The sequence below is a fragment of the Microtus oregoni genome, unplaced genomic scaffold, assembly GCF_018167655.1.
Source record: "Microtus oregoni isolate MIOR12 unplaced genomic scaffold, Mior012 000060F_001, whole genome shotgun sequence".
NCBI lineage: Eukaryota > Metazoa > Chordata > Mammalia > Rodentia > Cricetidae > Microtus > Microtus oregoni.
Genome location: NW_024543836.1, coordinates 1384515 through 1405325, shown reverse-complemented (window position 1 = coordinate 1405325; position 20811 = coordinate 1384515). Strand labels below are relative to the sequence as shown.

The 20811-nt window shown below is 42.9% G+C and overlaps 1 protein-coding gene across 1 annotated transcript; it reads left to right on the top strand.

The window, feature by feature from the left end:
* The first annotated feature begins 1524 nt into the window (after positions 1–1524).
* On the top strand, positions 1525–10706 carry LOC121439072 (cytochrome c, testis-specific). Its single transcript, XM_041639565.1, has 3 exons — positions 1525–1629; positions 5763–6000; positions 10463–10706. The coding sequence occupies exons 2-3, from the start codon at positions 5832–5834 to the stop codon at positions 10609–10611; spliced, it is 318 nt and encodes a 105-aa protein (XP_041495499.1). The 5' UTR covers positions 1525–1629; positions 5763–5831; the 3' UTR covers positions 10612–10706.
* The last annotated feature ends 10105 nt before the right edge of the window (positions 10707–20811 follow it).

The window sequence follows — 20811 nt, the reverse complement described above, 5'->3', positions numbered from 1 at the left end:
TTTCCTCTGTCCCTCGTCTTAGGAAGACCTGTCAAAGCAGTGAAAGAAAGGAATCCTTTTACTGATGCGAGGAAGTGCAAAGAGTACCAGTAAGACCATTTGCACACTGGCGCCACCTAGTGGGAGATTTTTTAGACTGCAAAGGCTGTAAAATAAGTAAACTATACTAATTTGTACCCTGAAGTTTTAAAGCTTATATTATTATTTCCTTAAAGAAAAGCACTGGAAAATTAGCTTGGCCTATAGCGTGCACACACACACATACATACATACACACACACACGCACACATAAGAAATGCTAGTCTCCTTCAGTCTGCATGCTTTTGAAAGGCATGTGATTCAATTAGAAGGCATCTTTAAAGTGTGTAGACTGCAGGACAAAACTCATAGGTGTCATTTAGAGTGGTTTCAATCAATTATTTGGTTACTATGGCTATTTAAATTAAAATACAATTTCTTATGATTAAAAATGATTGAAATAGTTACAGATCGAGTTCCTCCGTCTAATTAGACGTATTTCCAGTGATCAGGAGCAGTCTGTGACTTCTAACAATGCCCACACAGAATATTCCTGAAACAGCAGAAAGGGCTGTTGGACAGCACTGCTCTTAGGGAGTGGAAACATTGCAGTCCCTGTCTTCAACCAACGCACACACTTCTCACTAGCGCATTTCCAAGAACTTTGATTATTCGACCATTATAGAAAATTATTTTGATATTCTTACTTCTCTGTCCCAGACTCATCACTGACGGCTCACTGATATGATCGTGTGACCACAGAGAAGGCAGTCTCCCTACTATATTTTCTAAACACAACGTTGACTTTCTTGCCTTTTTCCTTTTAGTCCCATTGCCCTTTATCTCAGCCCTCCCTACTCTGTCACCTTCCTATGACTTTTTTTAAAAATTTATCTATCTCAGTCCTTCTCTAAACTGCTCGTAGCGATTAGTATTTTGCAACCCGGCTGTCAGTTCCTATGTTATTGAATTTTCATGTCGTTTATTGGCAATGCTTTTCTTAATGTTTTTCGAGACAAGGTCTCACTTCGTAGTACAAGCTGACCTAGAACTCATGCTGATCCTCCTGCCTCAGTCTCCTGATGGTAGGTGTACAGGATTGTGCCACCATATTGAGTTTATATTGCGATAATTCAAGCTTGTTGTACTTTTAACCTCTGGCCACAGTGAGACTGTAATTCATGAACGGTTGGGCATGCAGGGTTCAGTATTTGCCCTTTGAGTTTGGTTGATACGATGTTTTGCTAACAGTAAGCATCTCATCAATGTGATTTGATTGTAGCCACCAAATGTTCCTGGCCTAGTCATAAAACAGATGCCGCTCCACGTTTGTACACAGTATAAGAGTACAGAGATTTTCTTAGGTGAAGGTCGAACAAACAAAATATCACACCAGAGGCAGTTAGATTTGGAGGCCATCCAGCCTCTGCGAGAGTTGGGAGTTCCGCGGGATCTTTCAGCCAATCAGCAGCGAGGACGGAGCCGGCCATCAGCTGGCGCTGGATCCGGTCTCTAGGAGGAGTCCTGGGGCACAGAGGCGGCACCTTAGATCTTGGCCTCACTGCATCAGGGGACCAAGGGTGGCACAGGGCACCTCTGCTGTGATTGTGGTAGGTGCTGGCCGATTAGAAGAGCGTGGGCTGGGCAGATTTGCCCTGTGAGCCCTGCTTGTGGGCGGAAGCAAGGAGGGCCTAGATGTACCCAGAGAGGAGCGTTCAACGGTCCCCAGCCAGGCAGAGCCAATCCAGTATCCTGTCGATTAGGACTGCTTGTTGTGCCTCTGTTACCCGGGTGGGAAGCATGGCTCAAAAAAGCTTTCCGCGCATGTTGGGCAGAGGTTGGTAACGATGTAGAGGCCTGGGCACTTGGGAAGCTGGATTCTTGTTCCAGCTCATAGTGTTACGGCCACTCTCTTGGGCTGTGATTGTAGATACCGGTGAAGGACTGGTAGAGTGAGATTTCCTCGGTCACGTTATCTCGCCCCACCTTATACAAAGGAAATTGAAAATGAAGTTTATGCCCTGGGAATGCTGAAGCATGAATGGGCAGCCCGTATATGGCAGTTCTGTTGAACTTGACCATGTTGGATTTCATGGTCTAAGTTGATGAGGACGACCGACCTGGTCTATTCCTTAAGAGGACACCAGATTTCATTACAGATGGTTGTAAACCACCATGTGGTTGCTGAGATTTGAATTCAGGACCTTTGGATGCTCTTAACCGTTGAGCCATTTGGTCAGTAGTCCTTATGAATTAAGACCATGAAATCCAATATGGACAAGTTCAACAAGAACCACCATGTATAGGCTACACATGCATGCTTCAGTATTGCCAGGGGCTGCCTTATACAACCACATGTTTCGTGGGTTTTTGTGTGTGTTTACTATTTATCCTTAAAGTATTCTAGTGAGCTTCCCCTCCCTCCTCCACCAGTTGAATTATTTGGATTTTGTAAAATTTAAAGGCTTTCTTGGTGCCTTCGTTGTTCTTACATTTCTCTTCCGGTCATGAAAAGTTAGACATAGTCCATGGTAGACAGCAGTATTAAAAACTACTTATGGCCTGAAAAGTAACAGGGGACTTACCTAGTGTGTGTGAGCCCTAGGTTTGATCCCTAGCACCACTAAAATGTAAAACAAACAACAAAAAACAAATAAACAACAACAAATCATCCAACCTTCCTTTTTTTATAATTTAAAACAATTTTCAGTGAGATGGTGGTAAATGCCTTTGATCCCAGCACTCGGAGGCAGAGGTAGGCAGATTTCTGAATTCAAGGCCAACCTGATCTATAGAGAATTTCAGCACAACCAGGATTGTTACACAGAGAAACCCTGTCTTGAAAAACCAAATAAAATAAAATTTAAATATATTTTGATCATATTCTTTCCCTTCCCCAAGTCCTTCCAGATCCTTTCCCCATACCTATTCACCCAACTTTACCCTTTCTCAAAAAAAACAAACAAAAACCCAACACAACAACCCCCAAACCAATAAAATAAAACACTACCCCCAAAGGAAAAAAAAAACAATAACAACAAAAACCCACACCAAACTGTAACCAAATAAAAACATACACATAAAAAACTAGAGTCCAATGTATGTTGATCAACTACTGAACATGAGGTCTGCCCTGGAGGGGCTGATTTCACTCAATCTTTAAGTGATAGTTTGGGGGAAAATAAGCATATTTAATGTTTTAGTTACTGTATTCAACAGAGTACTCAAAGGGAGGCAAACCTGTAGGGTTACAGATCTAATGCTACTCCGTCCCGTTCTTTCCACCACTCATCAGTTGTGACCTGCACCAGGTTGATTTCCATGTGCCTCCCTTGTTTTATTCGGATGTAGGAAAACATGAGCAGTAACCGACTCAGAGCTGTGCGGATCCACTGAGTTCACGGCACACTTGGCTTAGAACTCAGGCACGTTGCTGTTCGTTAGTACTGAGACTACTTCAGACTCAGGTGAATAGTCGGTTCTCATAGTTCATGTCACACCTTTACCTGTTTCTTCTTGCATACAAAGTACTGGTAAAAGCCAGTTGTGGTCACGGAGCCTATAACCTGCACGCGGATGGCTGAAGCAGGAGGACTGAGTTCGAAGCCAGCCAGCTCAAACTACAGTGATTCCGAGGCCACATAAAAAGACTCTCGAACAAACAAAAAGACAGCAATAAATAAGTAAATACCGATAGAGTATCTGCTAGTTTCATGACGAATCAGTTTCTTTCTTGCCATTGCTGAATCTCTTGGTTTTATATTACCTGGAACAAGACTGTCAGTGTCTGCTCCAGCAACAGTAGTCTATGACCAAAGATAGTGACAGTAAAAGTCACGCGGTGACTGATGCTGGCAGAGCACTGAACGTAAGTATTTTTGGCACGTGACTTTGATGAGAAATCAAATTTAGAGTTTCCTAAATTACTAGTAACATTTAATTGGCACAGCTCAATCTGTCTTGTATAGAAAGTCACGAATGAATACTCTGGGGAGCACTTTGATGGTGTGTTGTTCTTCACGATACAGACTTTACAGTTACAATGTACATATTTTACAAATTGTCATGTTTTCTTCTGTGGAGGAATTTCTCTCTTTTATGGCTTTAATCAAAGACCCACTGCGTTTTGAAAATTTTTGCAGTGTCTTGGCTGTTGTCAACCTCTCTTCCATAAAGTAAGTTTTCTCTTACACCTAATACTGAGTGCTAAATTATTTGCTTTTAACTGCAGCACACTGATTGGCCGTCTTTTGGGGGGTGGATTAATGATGGTTATTGGCTCCTGATCAGATTTTAAAAGTGAGGAAAACGCCGCTCTCATCTTTGTGTAATGACTTTCATTATTCAATACTGTTTTTTTTTTTCAAATTTGTCAGATTAATTGACGCAAATATTTTGTTTCTTAGTGGGATTATGTAAACAAATATATTCTTGGGACTGTATTGTCAAAGAATGTCATGATTTTAGTAATAGTAATTTGTTAAGTTTAAATCCATCTTAATCACGAACTCCCCTGTTCTCATTCTTCACAGAACACAAAGTGTAGGGAAACATAGCCCAGGTAGGCCAACCATTATCATGTCAGCGGCTCTGTGTTCGTGCGTGTGTTGTGTGCGCGTGTGTGTGTTGTATGTGTGTGTGTATCGTATGCATGTATGTGGTTGAGCCTGTTTGTGCAGGCATATATGGAGGCCAGAAGATGATGCTAGAATGTCTTCCCTGATCGTTTCTCCATCTTGCTCTTAGAGACAGGCTTTCTCACGTAAGCCCAGAGCCCTGCTTGCTAGGCTCTCAAGAAGTTCCTGTTCCCATCTTCATAGCAGCAGGGGGAAAGGCACACTCTGGGAGGTGATGCCAGGGACTCTGTTCGCTATACCTGCCGAGCCATGCCCAGACTTCAAAGTTCAGCTTATGGAGTTGTAATTATTTACTTTTCATGCCATTTTGGACAAGAAGCATTTATTTAGCTGTCCAACTAAATTTTTGGCGGTCACTGAAGCACCTTAGTTCAGAATCTTGTTTGTATCTCTTGCTACACAACAAGATTGTCCACACTTAACACAATATATTTTATGCTGCACTGATACCATGTTCCAGTGAGGCCTGAGCTCAGTAATGTCATTTTTTATTACTTTCAGGTAATACTTGTTACAAATAAAGTAAGTACAAAAGTCGTGTTACATGTTATCTTATAGGGGCCCCACTTTTTTCTGGTTGATTTTAATCTCCTATGCATGGCGCTGTGATGAGTGTGTAAGCAACACGTTTACCTGTCACGCTTGTTCTGTTCTTCTAAGTGAAGGGATGTCCGTGTCACACAGCATTTTTGCATATGCATTTAAATTAATATAATTGTTTGAAGGCTGTGGTAAAACCAGGCTTATACCAATCGGCGTATATGAAGAAGCTAAGACTAAAAATTTAAAATAAGTCTAATCAGGTGGCTGTGATGACACACACCTTTAATCCGGGAAACAGATGCAGCTGGATCACTGTGAGTTTGAGCCAGCCAGCTTGGTCTATAGAGAGTCCCGGGACAGCCAGGGTTACATAGTGTGATCAAATCAACAAAACAAAAGTCTGACGAATGAGATGACTGAAGTGTCTATAAAGCTGGATGCTGTAACACATCTGCATTTTTGAGTACTCAGACATTAAAGCACATGTACATTAAATGCTATGGTTTGCTTAATGTTATTGACATTCCCTTCAGTCAGAGTAACGGGATCCTTCTCCCTCCCAGTTTTCTTTCCAGGTTCGCAAATCTGCTTTTGTCTTTGGTCTGTGACTTAAGGTCTCATCGCAGAACAAAATGGGAGATGCTGAAGCAGGCAAGAAGATCTTTGTTCAGAAATGTGCTCAGTGCCACACGGTGGAGAAAGGTGGGAAACACAAGACTGGTCCAAACCTCTGGGGCCTTTTCGGCCGGAAGACAGGACAAGCACCAGGATTTTCTTACACCGATGCAAACAAGAATAAAGGTAAAGGCCAGGAGCGGTGGGAGATGCTCGGAGACTTTATTGCAGGAAAGACTGTTCGGGGTCTGGTGTGGAAGTGTTTGCCTAACTATTGCATTGGAAATAGACTCCCGTTTCTGATAACTGAAATGCTGTTTTTTGCCATAACATCTGGATTTAGATAGCTTGTTATCCCTCTAACCAGAAGACTCGAGTCTTTCATGACATAGAATTTGCCCATGTAGACTGTTTTATATGTTAATTTTATGTTACATTTATCTTGAGAAAGTGTGGGTTAAGTCTAAAAAAGAAAACATTTTAATGGCATGATAGCAGTGGTGATTCTTAGCAGTGTTGGGAATATAAAGTTTGAAAATATATTTAACAATTTGGTATTGGTTGGTAGAAGGGAGTTAAACAGTAAGGTGAGAAAGCTTTTTAGAATTGAGTTTAAAGACAGCTAGAAAAAAATCTATAGTATCTGCGCAAAACAGTTGGTTTCATGCATGTGTGTGCACAGACATATATAAATAGATTAGCACAGCAAATATTCTTAAAGTACAACTCTCCTTTGAACTGTTCTTGGTGGCCTACCATACAGACCACAATCTCGGAGCACTCGTATCTGACGAGGGTCTCAGTGTATAGTCCAGACTGACTTTGAACTCATTTATAGCCCAGCTTCGCCTCAAATTCACTGTGATCCTCTTGCAAGTGCTAGAATTATAGGTACATAGGCTATTTTAATTTTTTTAAATTGGAGTGAAATTCACGCAACATTTAGCTAGTTATTTTAGAGTATGTAATTTATTAACATTTAGCATTCATGATAGTGTACCATCATCACCTCTCCCTAGCTTTATTTATTTGTTTGTTTATTTGCTTGCTTACTTGTTTATTTATTCACGTATTCATCCATCCATCTATCTATTTATTCTTTTGAGACTGGTCTCACTATGTAGACCAAGCTAGTTTTGAATGCACAGAGATCCACTTGCTTCTGCCTCCCGAGTGTGGGATGGAGGTGCATGCTGCTATGTCTGCCTTCAGAACTTTTTAGAACGAAACACACCATAGCACCTTCATCTATTATGTAGCCACCCCTCCTAGCTCTGTTCTTCGATGGCTGCTAGTCAGCTCTGTCTCTTTGGATTTGCATGTTGACTGTTTGATGTGCAAGGAATCCTGTAACAAGCTACTGTTTGTGTCTGTCTTCCTTCACCAGGCATGATGCTTCCAAGCCCATAAAAATTGTAGCCAGTATCAATACTTCAGGATAATTCTGATGGTGACTCCAGCACGTGGTTTCGATCTCCACTTTGTAGTGTGCATGCGTGTGTGTGTGTGTGTGTGTGTGTGTGTGCGATTAACGAGTGCCCAGTGCACATGTGGAGATCACAGACAGCTTGCAGGAGTGGGTTCTCTCCTTCCACTATGTAAGTCCTGAGGATAAAACTCGGGACGTTGAGTCAGGCCTGCACTGTCATTGTGTTCAGGATGTGCAAAAATGCTGGCAAGCAGGTATTGTACGGTAAAGGATTTTGTTCTTCTCTTGGGTTTCTGTAAGGGACTCTGTAAAATCTGGGAATTTCCTAAGTGAAAGGATTATCTTTGTTAGTCCCAGGGACCAGGACCCAACTCTTGCTGATGCTGTGACCCCACTCCTAGATGCTGGTTGGGCTCCTAGATCATTTTCAGATCTTGCAGGAAGGACCAATCATGAAGTTAGATAATTGTGCCTCATGCTCAGGGATTTCAGGTAGACTTCTGGGGACAGAGTGGGGATCGAGATGCTGGAACTGGGTTCTGTCATGTTACAGTGAGCTTGTCAGTCATGTTTATGTACTGAAACCCCTGTTAGACGCTCCTTACCAGCCAGCACTCTGGCAGAGAGAGGAGGTCCTCATCCTTCAAAAGCATTTCCAGGAAGCGTGCATTTGTGACCCTCCAGACCTTGCCTTGTGGGTCTCTTAGCCCTGCCCCAGCGCACAGCCTTTATAATAATTGTTGGTGTACTGCTTTCCTGAGTCCTGAGAGCTGTTCTAAAGGAATCGCTGGACATCAGAAGGTTGTGGGTATTTCAGAAGTTTGGGTGGCTAGACCTTCCCTCCCCCAAAAGCCTTATAGTTTCTTAAATAAAGGCCTTCTTCCAGAAGGCTATGGAGTGTGTGCTGACTGTGGACAGTTAGTGTTAGAACTGCAGTTTGGTGAGTGCAGTTAGATTTTCAGTTGTTAGGTTACCGAGGAAACCAATTTTTAAGTCACGTTTGTTGCTTTTAATTATATGGTTCTTTTAATTTGTGTGGTACTTGGGAATTGAACCCAGGGCTTCATCCATGCTTGGAGCATACTCTACCTCTGGGCTGTACATTCATCTTGACAAACTTTTAAACTGTCTCCTCCTGTGTCTTTTTATTAATATTGTTTTGACAGTGAAGTTGGAAGGTCCTAATTTCTAGTCTAATTATAAACCACATTCGAATTGAAATGAAATGAAAATGACGACAGAGCTGTGTGCCGCCCAGTCAGTTGTTTCCTTTTCTGTACATAAAAAAACAAAAACGTTTTCAGTTCATGAGGTCCCTTTTATCAGTTGCTGGCTTTCCTTCTCGAGGAGCTGGAGTCCTGTTTAGAAAGTCTACAGAAATAGCTCTATCAAAGGATAGGCCTGCCATGAAAGAGTGGTGATAACTAAATAAAAGAACACTACCTCTCAGGCTCACGGATTTGCAGGAGTAAAGAGTCGCTGGTGCACTGTGTGTGCTGATATTTTAGGCACTTTGAGTAGAGGGGAAAGAAAACGAAACAGATTAGCTAATCAGGGCAATTAGTACTGGGTTGTTAGATACAAAGCAGAGGTGCGAAAGTAAGTCGTGTTGAGGAAGGAGCTTTAGGGGCAAAGACAGGGAGAGGACGCAGCAATGGCGGAGCTGACCGCAAAGAAAGGAAATCAAACGACGTCGGATATTCTCAGGCTTAGGGGCTGAGACGAAGAGTGGCAGACATGGCTGCCTGTGCTGGTTGAGAAGGAAAAGGGAAACGGCACGGGAAGACTAGAGGGACACGGGACCAGAGTGAAGCGTGGAGGGAGTCGACAGTGGGTACTGCACAGAGGAATGCACAGAGCAAGCCGCGCAGATGGAGTGTAGAGTATGAACACAGTCTTGACGGCTGGTCCATCTGCTGGTGTCAGTCCTGGCTCTATGGATATGTCCCTGGGCCATCCTGTCCTTGTCTAGGGCCTTCCTTTGGAGATGAAGTTGCAGATGCGGTCCAGTTAGTGGGCAGTTCTTCACAGGTGGAGTACCAGATGCTGCCTATGCTTGTGGGTTCACCCTCACCCGAAAGTCAGGTGGCTTGTGTCCTTTTCACTGGTTTTCCAAGGGAGAAGAGGACAACTTTGTCTGTCGTCTTGGAATTGGATTTCTGATCACAGATTTCCATGACAGATAGGTAGGGGTGCGTGCGTGTGTGTGTGCGCGCGTGCGTGTATGCGTGTATGCACACACGAGTGCAGGCACATACACGCCACACTTTACCTATGGAGATCAGAGGACAACTTTGGGGAATTGGTTTTCTCCTTTACTGTGGGCTCTGGGATTTGAACTCAGGTTGTCAGGCCTTCAAAGTTATTTTACCCCATTGTTGTAGGAGCTGTGGGTTGCATTTTCCCACCCAGCTCCCGCCACCGGCTAGCTTTACCCGAAATAACAACACACAAATTGTATTCTTTTAAACACTGCTTGGCCCATTATATCTAGCCTCTTTTAGGCTAATTTTTACGTATTAATTTAGCCCATTTTTAATAATCTGTGTAGCACCTCTAGGTGCGCTTACCAGGAAGATTCTAGCCTACATCCATCCTGGGTCAGAGCTTCATCAATCGCGTCTGCCGGGGAGAGGGAAGCATGGCCTCTGAGCTCACTTTCTCTTCCTCCCAGCATTCTGTTCTGTTTACTCCTCCCACCTATGTTTTAACCTATGAGGGCCAAGCAGTTTCTTTATTATAATTAACCAATGACCTTTCTCCATCACCCCATGAGCCACCTCTCTACTCAATAGTCACAAACTCTTGAATTCAGGTAGCTTTGTTATGTCAGGGCAAGGTACATTCTTCTTTGGGCATCATTATGCCCAATTTTAAAGCAGAAAATTGGATTGGATTGCAGGCTATCTGAGATTTTCTCTACAAGGAACGCTGTGATTCCAGAAGCTCGAGACACCCTGGAGGCACAGCGTGTCTGGGGTAGTTGTTCACTGACGTATCTTTGATGGTCCTATACAACACATGACTATTGGCTCTCTACAGAGAAACAGGAATAGACTCTCTTTCTGGGATTTTCTTGTAGTTCAGGCTCTACATTATTAGCTAAACAGTCTTCCCGTTGAGTGACAGGTAACCCTCTGTTCACATATGTGGGTCATAGTGAACAGTAAGCCCTAAGAAGTAACCACGAAGACTTAATACTTATTTTCATCCTTATAGGTATTGTCTGGACAGAAGCAACTTTAATGGAATATTTGGAGAACCCAAAGAAATTCATCCCTGGCACTAAAATGATCTTTGCTGGTATCAAAAAGAAGAGTGAGAGAGAAGATCTTATTCAGTATTTGAAACGGGCAACATCCTCATGAATTAGAAGTACAGCTTCAAAAATACTAGTTCTCAATTTCAAATATTGTTCTTAATAAGAAGCAATTTCTGCTCTTTCTTGATCAGCCTGTAGTAATTTTAACACGTTAAATAAAGGTTGATATTTTTGATTGTGTATAGTCCACTCATGAGAAATTGATTTTCATTATTGTGCTTGCCTTTTACTTAACTGAAAACAGGGAACATATAGTCAAACCTTGGGAATGCTTTTTTGGGGGGGGGGAGAAAGAGAGAGAATGAATGAATTATGGATCCTGAGTGAATAAAACAAAATCTAGATGGAAGGAGAAAGTCATGGCCTGCCTACTTTGATAAGCACATCTTGGGGTTTTTTTTGCTTTTGCATCTTTAAGCTCTCTAATCCTAAATAACACAAAGCTGGGCCCAGGCTCTTTTGAGGGTAAAAGCCCCAGTCAACTACTCAAAAGGCAGAGAGAGCCCATCTCAAAGTCACCAGTGCAAAGCATGGTGGGGCAGGCCCACGCCAGCTAGTGGAGGGCACAGTGCTCTCTGCAGTGAGGCTTCTCCTGAACAGGACCGGCATCCAAATGATGGGGTCCCAGGGAGGAGGGAACAGCTTCCATACCAAAGAGATGGGTAGAAGACTAGTTAGGGGCCATGACAGGGAAGGATGAAATACCTGTTACCCCATTTATGCTTCACATCACCACCCCAGGGTCTTAGGGGTCAACTTCATCCTCTAAGTGGTACCTAGAGTTTAGTTCAGTCCAGAAGCAAAGCATTGATCTTCTACCGATAACTTTCACCTTTATCAGCACTTGACTTACAGTATGTACTGCTACTGTGAGATGAACTAGTTGAAAAGGAGCAAATTCTAGAAGGTTCCATTAAATTTGCTAAGTGCTCAAGCTTACTCTTGTTATCCCTGACGAGTTGGAAGAAATGTACTTCTCTGGGATGCCAGGGTCAGTAGTGTGTGGAAACCTGTCTGGGAATCGAGAGTGGCTTCAGGCAAGGCTAAGCTAGTCATGTTCTCCCTCAGGGTGTTTTCTGAGAGGACAGAGAGGTTGCAGGGTCTCTGAGGGTGTGCCCAGAGCAGAGCTGGGTTTGCAGAGCTGTTACCTCAAATCAGGCACCACATCCCATACTAGTCTGCATGAGGCCCGTCAACTTTGTGAGACACAACTTATTCTCATTCGTAACTCAGTCCAGATCCACAGAGCCCTGCAGGAAAAATTTGCTGGTGTTGCTACAAGCTGCTGTTCCCTGCTGCAAGCTTCAGGCAGGAGGAAGGCGGCTTTAGGCTTTTTTTTTTTTTTTTTTTTTTTTAGGCTTTTGCCTTAGGAGTAGAAGCAGCTGTTCTGAGGACTGAGGTAATAAAAGGCATTTGGGTAGAAATGAGGAATAGTTTCTCTTCAAGTAGATTTCTGCTTCAGGAATTGTTGGGTTAGTAACATATTGAGTATAACATTAAACTTCAGAAAGAGTAAAGCAAGTCGTCCCCCCCACATACCCATTTTTTTTTAGTGGAAATGTTTTATTCATTCGAAAAGTTGGAGGAAATGTTACACATGCGCATGGTAATTGAAGTTGTGCGCTGTGATACACTTTATTATTGAAATTGTCTCTGAGAAGCTTACATTTATTTTAGGATGGCTTCTGGCCATGCAGACAGCTTTATTCAGTGCTGCTTTAGCTAGGTTACTTTGAGTCTCCCAGAATCCTCTGCGTAGTTCCCAGTCAGGCTGGTGACAAAAGCTTTATGCTTGAGACTGGGAGGAAGCAGGGCCAGGCAGAAGGCTTTATATTTTGTGGGTCAGCTCACAACCATGCACATAAACTATGCTCACCACACATCTGTTCGCTTTTGTGTTTGTCGGACAGCCACCTCTCCAACTCCTGCTGGCTCCTCTTTTCTGTGAGATCTAGAGCAGGTATTTGGCTGTTCTGACGGCAGACTGGCTTCTCTAGGTCACCCACATTAGTGGTGAACACCTGACTTGACAGGAGAGTACCAGTTTGCCCTCTCGGATTATCCTTGCTCTGTTGGTGCTTTTCCTAGCTGTCTGCCCTGAGGACTGAGCCCTAATGGCTTTAAGCTCATCTCTAGATCCCCAGCCAGTAACAATTACTCTAATCTGACCCAACTCCACCTAGGCTGCTCTAAGTCCCCTTCTTGACTAGGCCCTGGGTCTTGGCCTCTCTCCTTAGCTATTTAGACCCATGTTTAACCTGAATCCTACTTAATCAGTTCAGCAGATTCATGTCCGTGGCGCCTGAGCACTCCTATCTGCCTTCAGCAAAATCCTGTCAAGTTTATCCATCCAGAATCCCCTTTACCTCTGGCATTTCTTTCCTCTGACGCTTTTCCACTCCCTGATCTGCTCCTGGGCTGTTCCTGGGCTGTAAGTCCCTGGTTGTTCTTTGGTCTTCTTTGTTGAGCTGATTTTTTTTTTTTTCAAGGCCAAAGTATCTTTCATAGTTGCTCCTTAAATCAGCACACCTTTAATCTCAGTACTCAGAAGGCAGAGGCAGGTAGATCTCTGTGAGTTCGAGTCCAGCCTGGTATACAGAGTGAGTTCCAGGACAGCCAGGACTGGTACACAGAGAAACCCTGTCTCAAAAAACAAAACAACAAAGCAGCATCATTTTACTGATTTTTCCTGTCTCAACAGCCTTCTGCAGTCTTCCCAAACCCCCTGGGTAGCTTCTGTGACTTGATTGTGATACTTTAGCCATCTACATTTGAATCTTTTCCTCCCCAGCTTCTACCTAAAGTTTGTGTGGTTTCAGCTCTAACGAGTCTCTTGTTCCCAGCACCCATGTGATCTTTCTCTCTAGGCAAAGACACTGTGGATACCATAGCTGTACATAGGCACCATAGCTGAACAACACAATTTGGGAGCAACAGGGACCTCAGGGTAATACACGGAATGTCCTTCAACCTGAATTAGGTGTGCCCTGATAGGGCAAGAAGAGAAAGTAAATTTACTAGAATCTAAAGTTGTCAAGTTATGTTAATGTCCCCTAAACTTAAATTAGATATTCAGGGGAAGAATACTTAGGGTAACTAAAAACATTTTATGATGATGAAATTTGAAAAAGTAAGTACTTTGATTTTATAGCACCACTTCCTAGAGCAGGAGACCAGAGATCAGGAAAAGTTATGCCGATGTGTATCAACAGAAAAACATTTAGAAGAACTGAGAAGTCAAATGATTGGATGAAAACTATTACCTGTAGTACCATCCATTTTAATAACCAATCTTAAGAGCTCTGAAAGAATAATGTATCGTTTACATAAAGTCAGACTGTGCAATCGTTTCACTTGGCAGCTTTGTGTGTCAGAAAGGGGCAGAAAAAACTCTTTAGGAAAAAGTGGGGCATTGTTAGATCTTACATATTCACTTCCCAGACATAAAGCTGGCGTTCATGTGGGAAGCAACATAACAATTGCTTTTCGAGAAGAGTAATTGTTTAATTGAACCCTTGTGTAGTACAAGATCACGGTGTACAATACAACTCATATGCTGTGTGTAATCCACTGTGTTTACTACAACAGTGCATGCTGTGTGTAATCCACTGTGTTTACTACAACAGCGCATGCTGTGTATAATACACTGTATTTACTACAACAGCATGTGGAAGGTTTGCTTGTTTGCTGAGCCCTCCTGCTTCATCACCTTCTAAAATAGCACAGGCAGGAATTCTCTGGATTTCTCACTTTGTAATCTTAACTGTCCACGTGTGAGTTTGAAACCACAGTGTCACACAGTTCTGCTTGACTTCCTGATTGTGCCCTCAGTGGGACCTCATTTAAGCAGATAAACTAAGTGGTGCAGGAGGATCAGGGTGTGGGAGGATATATCTATATATCTATATATCTATATATCTATATATCTATATATATATATATATATATATATATATATAACGTGTATGTGGTAGGACAGATCTCTCATTTTCTAATATATTTTATTTCTGGAATCATTTATTTAAATTCAGAAAGAAAATTAAGAAAATTCAGTATGAAAACAAAACCATTCAAGAAGGTGTATGTGGGACATCCTCCCTACTCTCCCACATCTTTCCTCTCTACCATTAAAAGATGAAATTCCTGGGTGTGATGACGTAAGCCTGTAATCCTAACATCTGATAGGCTGAGGCAGGAGGATATGAAGTACCAGTCAGCCCACTGCACAGTAAGAACTTGTCTCAAGAAACTGAGAACAAACCAACAAACAATGACAAGAACAAACTACAGAACAAAAGATAAAGACAGGAGAAAAGGAAAGAATAAAAGGAAAGGTAGGGATACAAAAAACTCTACTCCCTGCCCCAATTAAAAATCATACAAAATGTAAGGGTACAGAGACAGAGACCAGAAAGCATTAAGAAATAAAGAAAAGGGAGGTTCTTTCATAACCAAATACCTAGTCGGTGCTAATCCTCAAATGTAGAATTAGACCCTGGGTCCCTGTCCTCCAGTATCTGACTTTTCTACCTTTTAGGTTGGATATAGTCAAGTCTTTGAAATCTGAGGTCCATGAACTTTAAATTACCACCACCCATACATAATGTCTGTCCTATCGAAATCTGAAACAATTGCATGGAATCAAATTTTTATTGTATTAATCCTGCTCAGAGCCTCAGTTTTAGTTAACTATCCTTTTTTGTAAGATACTTGACATTATGTGAAAATACTGACTTCATAAACGCAGTTTGATAATTAAAATAGTGGTGGGGAAAAAGAAGTGTGTGTCCATGTCTGCCATGGTGAGACTGTGCTCTGGTACAACCAAAGGTTGCAGGGGGACGTTTCTGTCCCACCAGTCGCTCCCCAAAATAACAACACAGAGACTTAATTGTAATTTTACAAATGCTCAGCCGATAGCTTAGGCTTATTTTTAGCTCGCTCTTATAACTTAAATTAACCCATTTTTATTAATCTGTGTGCTGCCCTGAGGCCTATTTACTTCAGGTACATACTTCCCATCATGCTTGCTCTGTGTCTCATGATGTCTCCCCTGACTCCGTCCTTCTTCTCCCCAGCATTCTCTCTGCCCCCCCCAAACCCTGTGTAACCTTTGGTCAATCAGCTTTTTTATTAACAATGAGAGAAACACCTCTTCATAGTGTACATGCAGAAGGATTATTCCTCAGCAGAAGGCATCCGTTAGTTTATTCAGCAAGTATTTGTTACACATTGCAGTATCTGGTCTCCACGGACACCTCCAATAAACATTGTTTCTAGGCACTCACGCCTGGAAGTTCTAAGTTCATTAGATTTAGTACCTGGCAACTAATATATTAAGTGTCAGTTTCCCCAAATAAGTTATCCCTGTATGAGTTACAATGTTTCTAGTTCTTGGTATCACGTTCTCTGCTATCCTCTAGGGTGGAAGATTAGGCCACGAATTTTAGTTACAGCTACACATCATGTGTAGATACGAACTTCTTAGTAGGCAGTTTCGCTGTAATGGCAATATTTCAAGGACTTGGAACAATGGTTATCTCTCCATCCCCACCGCACGTAGGCTGTGGTGTGGTCAGCTGTGGCTTCCCATTCTGGACCCTGATTAAAGGGATAGTACCAGCATCGGACATTCTTATTCCCATGTCAGAGGAGAAAACGAAGAAGCATGGAAGAGGCTCCCGAGGCATCTTAAACACAGACATGGTGCTCATTATTCATACTCATACTCCACTGACTACGACTTGCTAAGTAGACTGCCAAACTTGAGGGCCAAGGTCAGGCAGAGGTATTCTCTTCCTGCAAGAAGGATAGCAAGTACACAGCAATTGTGCTCCATCCCTTTGGAAGGAAGAAGGCACTGAATACGTGCAAATAAAACAAGCACCATGACACACGTGTCTTTTCTTTTCCCATGAGTTCCTTTCTGACCACTCCTCTGGTGAGCCCAGTCTCATTGCTTCTGATGTAGGTGCACCCCTGACTGATCACATCCCAGGTGTACTCAGATTTGTTCCCATTTCTGCTTTCGGTACTTGCTCGTAATCTGCCTGCTGGCATGTCAAGCTCACTTAGATCTCTGCTTGTGACGCTGCTGGCATTGCTGTCGCTGTGTCTGTTCTGTGACTTCTTTAAGTCTGATGTATGCAAGGAAAAGTCAGGCCCCTGTAAAGTCCAGTGTCTTGGATTTAATGATAAAATTGCTGTGTCATCTTACTGGCGGTATGAAAGAATTTGGGAACAGATTCTTTGAAGCTAGGACTAGAAGATTCTGATCTGTTGTTTTTATCTGAGAGTCTCAGTCAAGATAATTGCCAAAAGAGGTAAAATGCAGATTTTTTTTTTAAAAAAAATACTATCTTAACTGAATAAATGATGTCTTCTTTTCTAAAAAGAAATTGCTTTATTTTTGTTACTTATTATTATTGTTGTTTTCTAGTGATAGGTCTCTGTTCTAAAGGGCTCCGTGGCTCTAGGAAATACTAATCTGTTGCCAGAATTCAAAAGCATTGAGAAGAACAAATGGGGAGATATGGCTGCAAAGAACAGAAGTGAACTAGACACTTTGTGAAATACTGGGATAAAAGACAAGACTCACACTACAAGAGAAAACTAGTTCTTAGGTTGGGCTAAAGAGGCCCCCAAACCTAGCATGATCTGCATTTCAAATAACCTGGCTTCTTGGAATTTTTCTTCCCCAGTTCAAATGAGTTTGCATTTGAAAGCTTGGTAAAACATCATACCTCCTTAAATTTAAAGATTACTAAGTGCTCATGGTGTTGGGCCATCCTCTGAATGTCCTCAGCCTACCAGGGGCCACACCCTCAAGGAAAATGGGCTCTTGTTCCCACAGAAGCTATCAACGGTCCGGTCCACAGCTCCTCAGCTAATGGGGTACAAGAGCACCTCCCCCTCCATGCAGGATCATGCGCAAGTCTCTGTGGGTAACTGCAGCTGCTCTGAGTTCTTGAGGGCAAGAATCTCTCCTGTCCAGAAGATGCTGCTTCACACCAGTCTACCTGAGCTTCTGGATCTAACAGTCTTCTGAGTGTGTGGTGTGTGTGTGTGTGTGTGTGTGCTTGTCTGTGTGTGTCGGTGGGTGTGCATGCACACACATGCATGTGGGGGGTTATATGTGTGGGGATTTGCACGAGCTCACATGTGCATGGGTGTGGAGAAGAAAGAGAGAACGAGAGCGAGAGAGCGAGAGAGAGAGAGAGAGAGAGAGAGAAAATGAGGGGGGGTCTCACCTGCAGCTAAGCACTTCATAGACACTTTCCGCACATTGACCAACTGCGAGCTTCTGCATTAACAACCATCACCTGAACCTATGTGGTCTGAGAGCTGCATCCATCTGTGGGCTAGAGATAATAATTTAGAGGGCAGTTTGGTATTATGCCCATGTAGCAAAATAATAGCAGCAGGTTCACCCCAAGGTCCACGAACATCTCAACCATGGATTCTTTGCTCAATTTGCAGTGCCAGGCATGTATTTACTCTTGCAGAGTGGGCCTTAAGTCCAATCATGTCACTTTTGTACCTTGGGCCTATCTTGACATGCTGGCTGCTATTGTCATTCTGTGGCTAGAGAAACTTCATTTTAGGCTAGGCCTTTATCTTGGTGACCACTAGTTGTCTGTCTCTGACTCTAGTCCCTGGAAGATAAGTACTCGGTAACCCTGATTCAGTGGCCCTATCCAGAAATGTATAGTCATGGCATGTGCTTTGCTAGGACTATGACTAACTGCCTTTTGGGGGCACCTGTAACCTGCTTATGCAGACATTCAAGGTCTAGTTTGAGGTTGCCTTCACTACCTAATCTTGGTAGAGCAGAACAGCTCTTGACTTGCTCCTGCAGATACTCAAGGTTGTCCGGTCTCTTTTACCTTTAAAATCCCTCCCCTCATCCTCCTTAGAGGAGCATGCTCTAATTTGGCTAAGAGATTGCTGTCCTGCTAGTAGCTTTAATAAATTGAACTAATTATAGTCTGGATGCAGTCTATGGTCTTTTCCTGGGGTTCGTGAACTCCATAACAGCTCGCAAGGTTCGCAGCTGGGTAAGATTGCTGATCACACACACACACACACACACACACACACACAGAGAGAGAGAGAGAGAGAGAGAGAGAGAGAGAGAGAGAGAGAGAGGAAGGGAGGGGAAGGGAGGGAGGGAGGGAGAGAGAGCAGCCTACACAGCATCTTCTTGTACTATGGAAGCTTCCAATTGTGAAGAAGCTTCCTAGCCAGTCACTTGATTTCTAGCATGTCTGTGACCACGTGTGTGCGGAGCACTTTAATGAAAGGACTAGCATGAACAAACATGCTTGAAGCTCTCCCCGATGTCAATGTCAAATATCCTTCAGGGAGATTTGATGAAGCCTTGGCTCAACATGGGGATGGACAAATACAGGGAACTGCAGTTACAGAGCACATGACAAAAGAGGAGTTTGAGAGGCAGGTCTGGGAAGACACCAAGAGAAGGCTCAGGAAACAGAAAGGGCTGCGGGTTTGTTTCTGGAAGGCAATGGGAAGAACAATGAAATAAAGGGGAATACGGAGGAGTCGCGAGCTGGTTTCCGAGGGCTGCTGTAACAAGAAGCCACACTCTTGGTGACTCAGAGCAAAGGAAACTCATCCTGTGATTTTGGAGGCCAGAACTTCAAGATAGTAAGAAGGTTGATGTTTTACCTGGAGATTCTGAGAGAAAATCTACTTCCTGATTCTTGGCTAGCTTGAGGTGCCTGCCATGGGTACTTGACATTCATGGACTTGTGGATACAGGACTCCAATATCTAGCCTTATCTTTGGATCACCCACCTCCTCTGTGAGTCGTGGTGCCTTCTCTCCTTTGGAGGAGAAAAGCCATCGTATTCTAGGCTTACTGTCAGTCAAGGGTGATACTGTCTTGATGTCCTTAACTTTATTACATCCATTAAGACCTTCTTTCCAAATCAGATCTGCCGTGGAACAGTCCTTTTCTACACTACAAATATGTGTTCCTCTCATTTGCTAGTAAAAAGTTGATTGGCTGATAGCTTAGCAGGAAGAGATAGGGCGTGAGAGCCAGGCTAGGAGAATCTGGGAAGAGGGGGAGTGGAGTCAGAGAGTCTCCAGCAAATGCAGAGAAGCAAGGTGAGAATGCCGTACTCAGAAAGGGTACAAAGCCACGTGGTGAAAAATAGATAAGAATTATGGATTAATTAAAGTGCTAGTAACAAGCCTAAGCTACCGGTTGAGTATATATAACTCATACTCAGCCGCTGAGTCGGTTTCTGGAGCTGGGTGGTCAGGTCCAGAAATGTCCAAGTACACAGATCAAATGTGCTGTTTCTGCTTTCATATGTCTTTTAGGGGGCAGCTAATCATCCCATTGGATGTCTTGTGAGGACTAAATTCAATAGATAAAAAAATATGAGTAAGGCTATAATCTAACAGTCGTGTAGAAGGGAACACCAGTTGAAAGAGCAGACAGGTGATGGCGGCTTGTCTTAGGTCAACTTATGAGATAAACTGTATAGAATCAAATGATTAAGGTAAAATCAGGGTGACCTTGATACATTTAAGTAATATTTGACATTTAGGGGCAAATGTTTGGTGACCATTGGATATAGGAGTCTGGGATTCAGTAGAGGGCTTGTGTGGTCAACTGTGGAATGGGCATCTCCAAGAAAAGAACGCCTGTAAGTACACATACTATTGCCTCTGTCTCAGCTAACTGGTCTGAGCTATGTAATCTTTGAGTTATAGAGCCTCCAGTTGAAATACAGCTGCCATAAGGGACAGATATTGAAGTTTTCCCACCTAGAGGGAAGTCATGTAGAAGACCTGACGGATGAACACTTTATAGAAATAGAGCCCTCTGAATGCAGCCACATGAGCGACTCAAATACTACAAAGAGGAACCGAAGAGCCAAGGGTTAACCAGCACATCTGTAGGAAATAGAGAAATCATTGCACTAAGCAAATAAGTATCTTATGCTTCAGCCACCGCCTGTGCTTCATGATCCAGAGATCACAGAATAAAATCCAGTGACATCTGCATTAGAGGATGAAATGGTTATGGACGAGCTTAGGAGATAGGAGTTCCCTGAGATTCAAGAGATTGGTAGCAGATTAGCGGGATGTTTGACGTAGCATGCATTTTCAGGTATGGTAGTCCCTAGGGGAGTCTACTGACTATGCAGTCTTTGTACTAGCCTATCTATTTTCCCAGTGTCCTTTCTCTTCGACGTGACTGCTTATATTC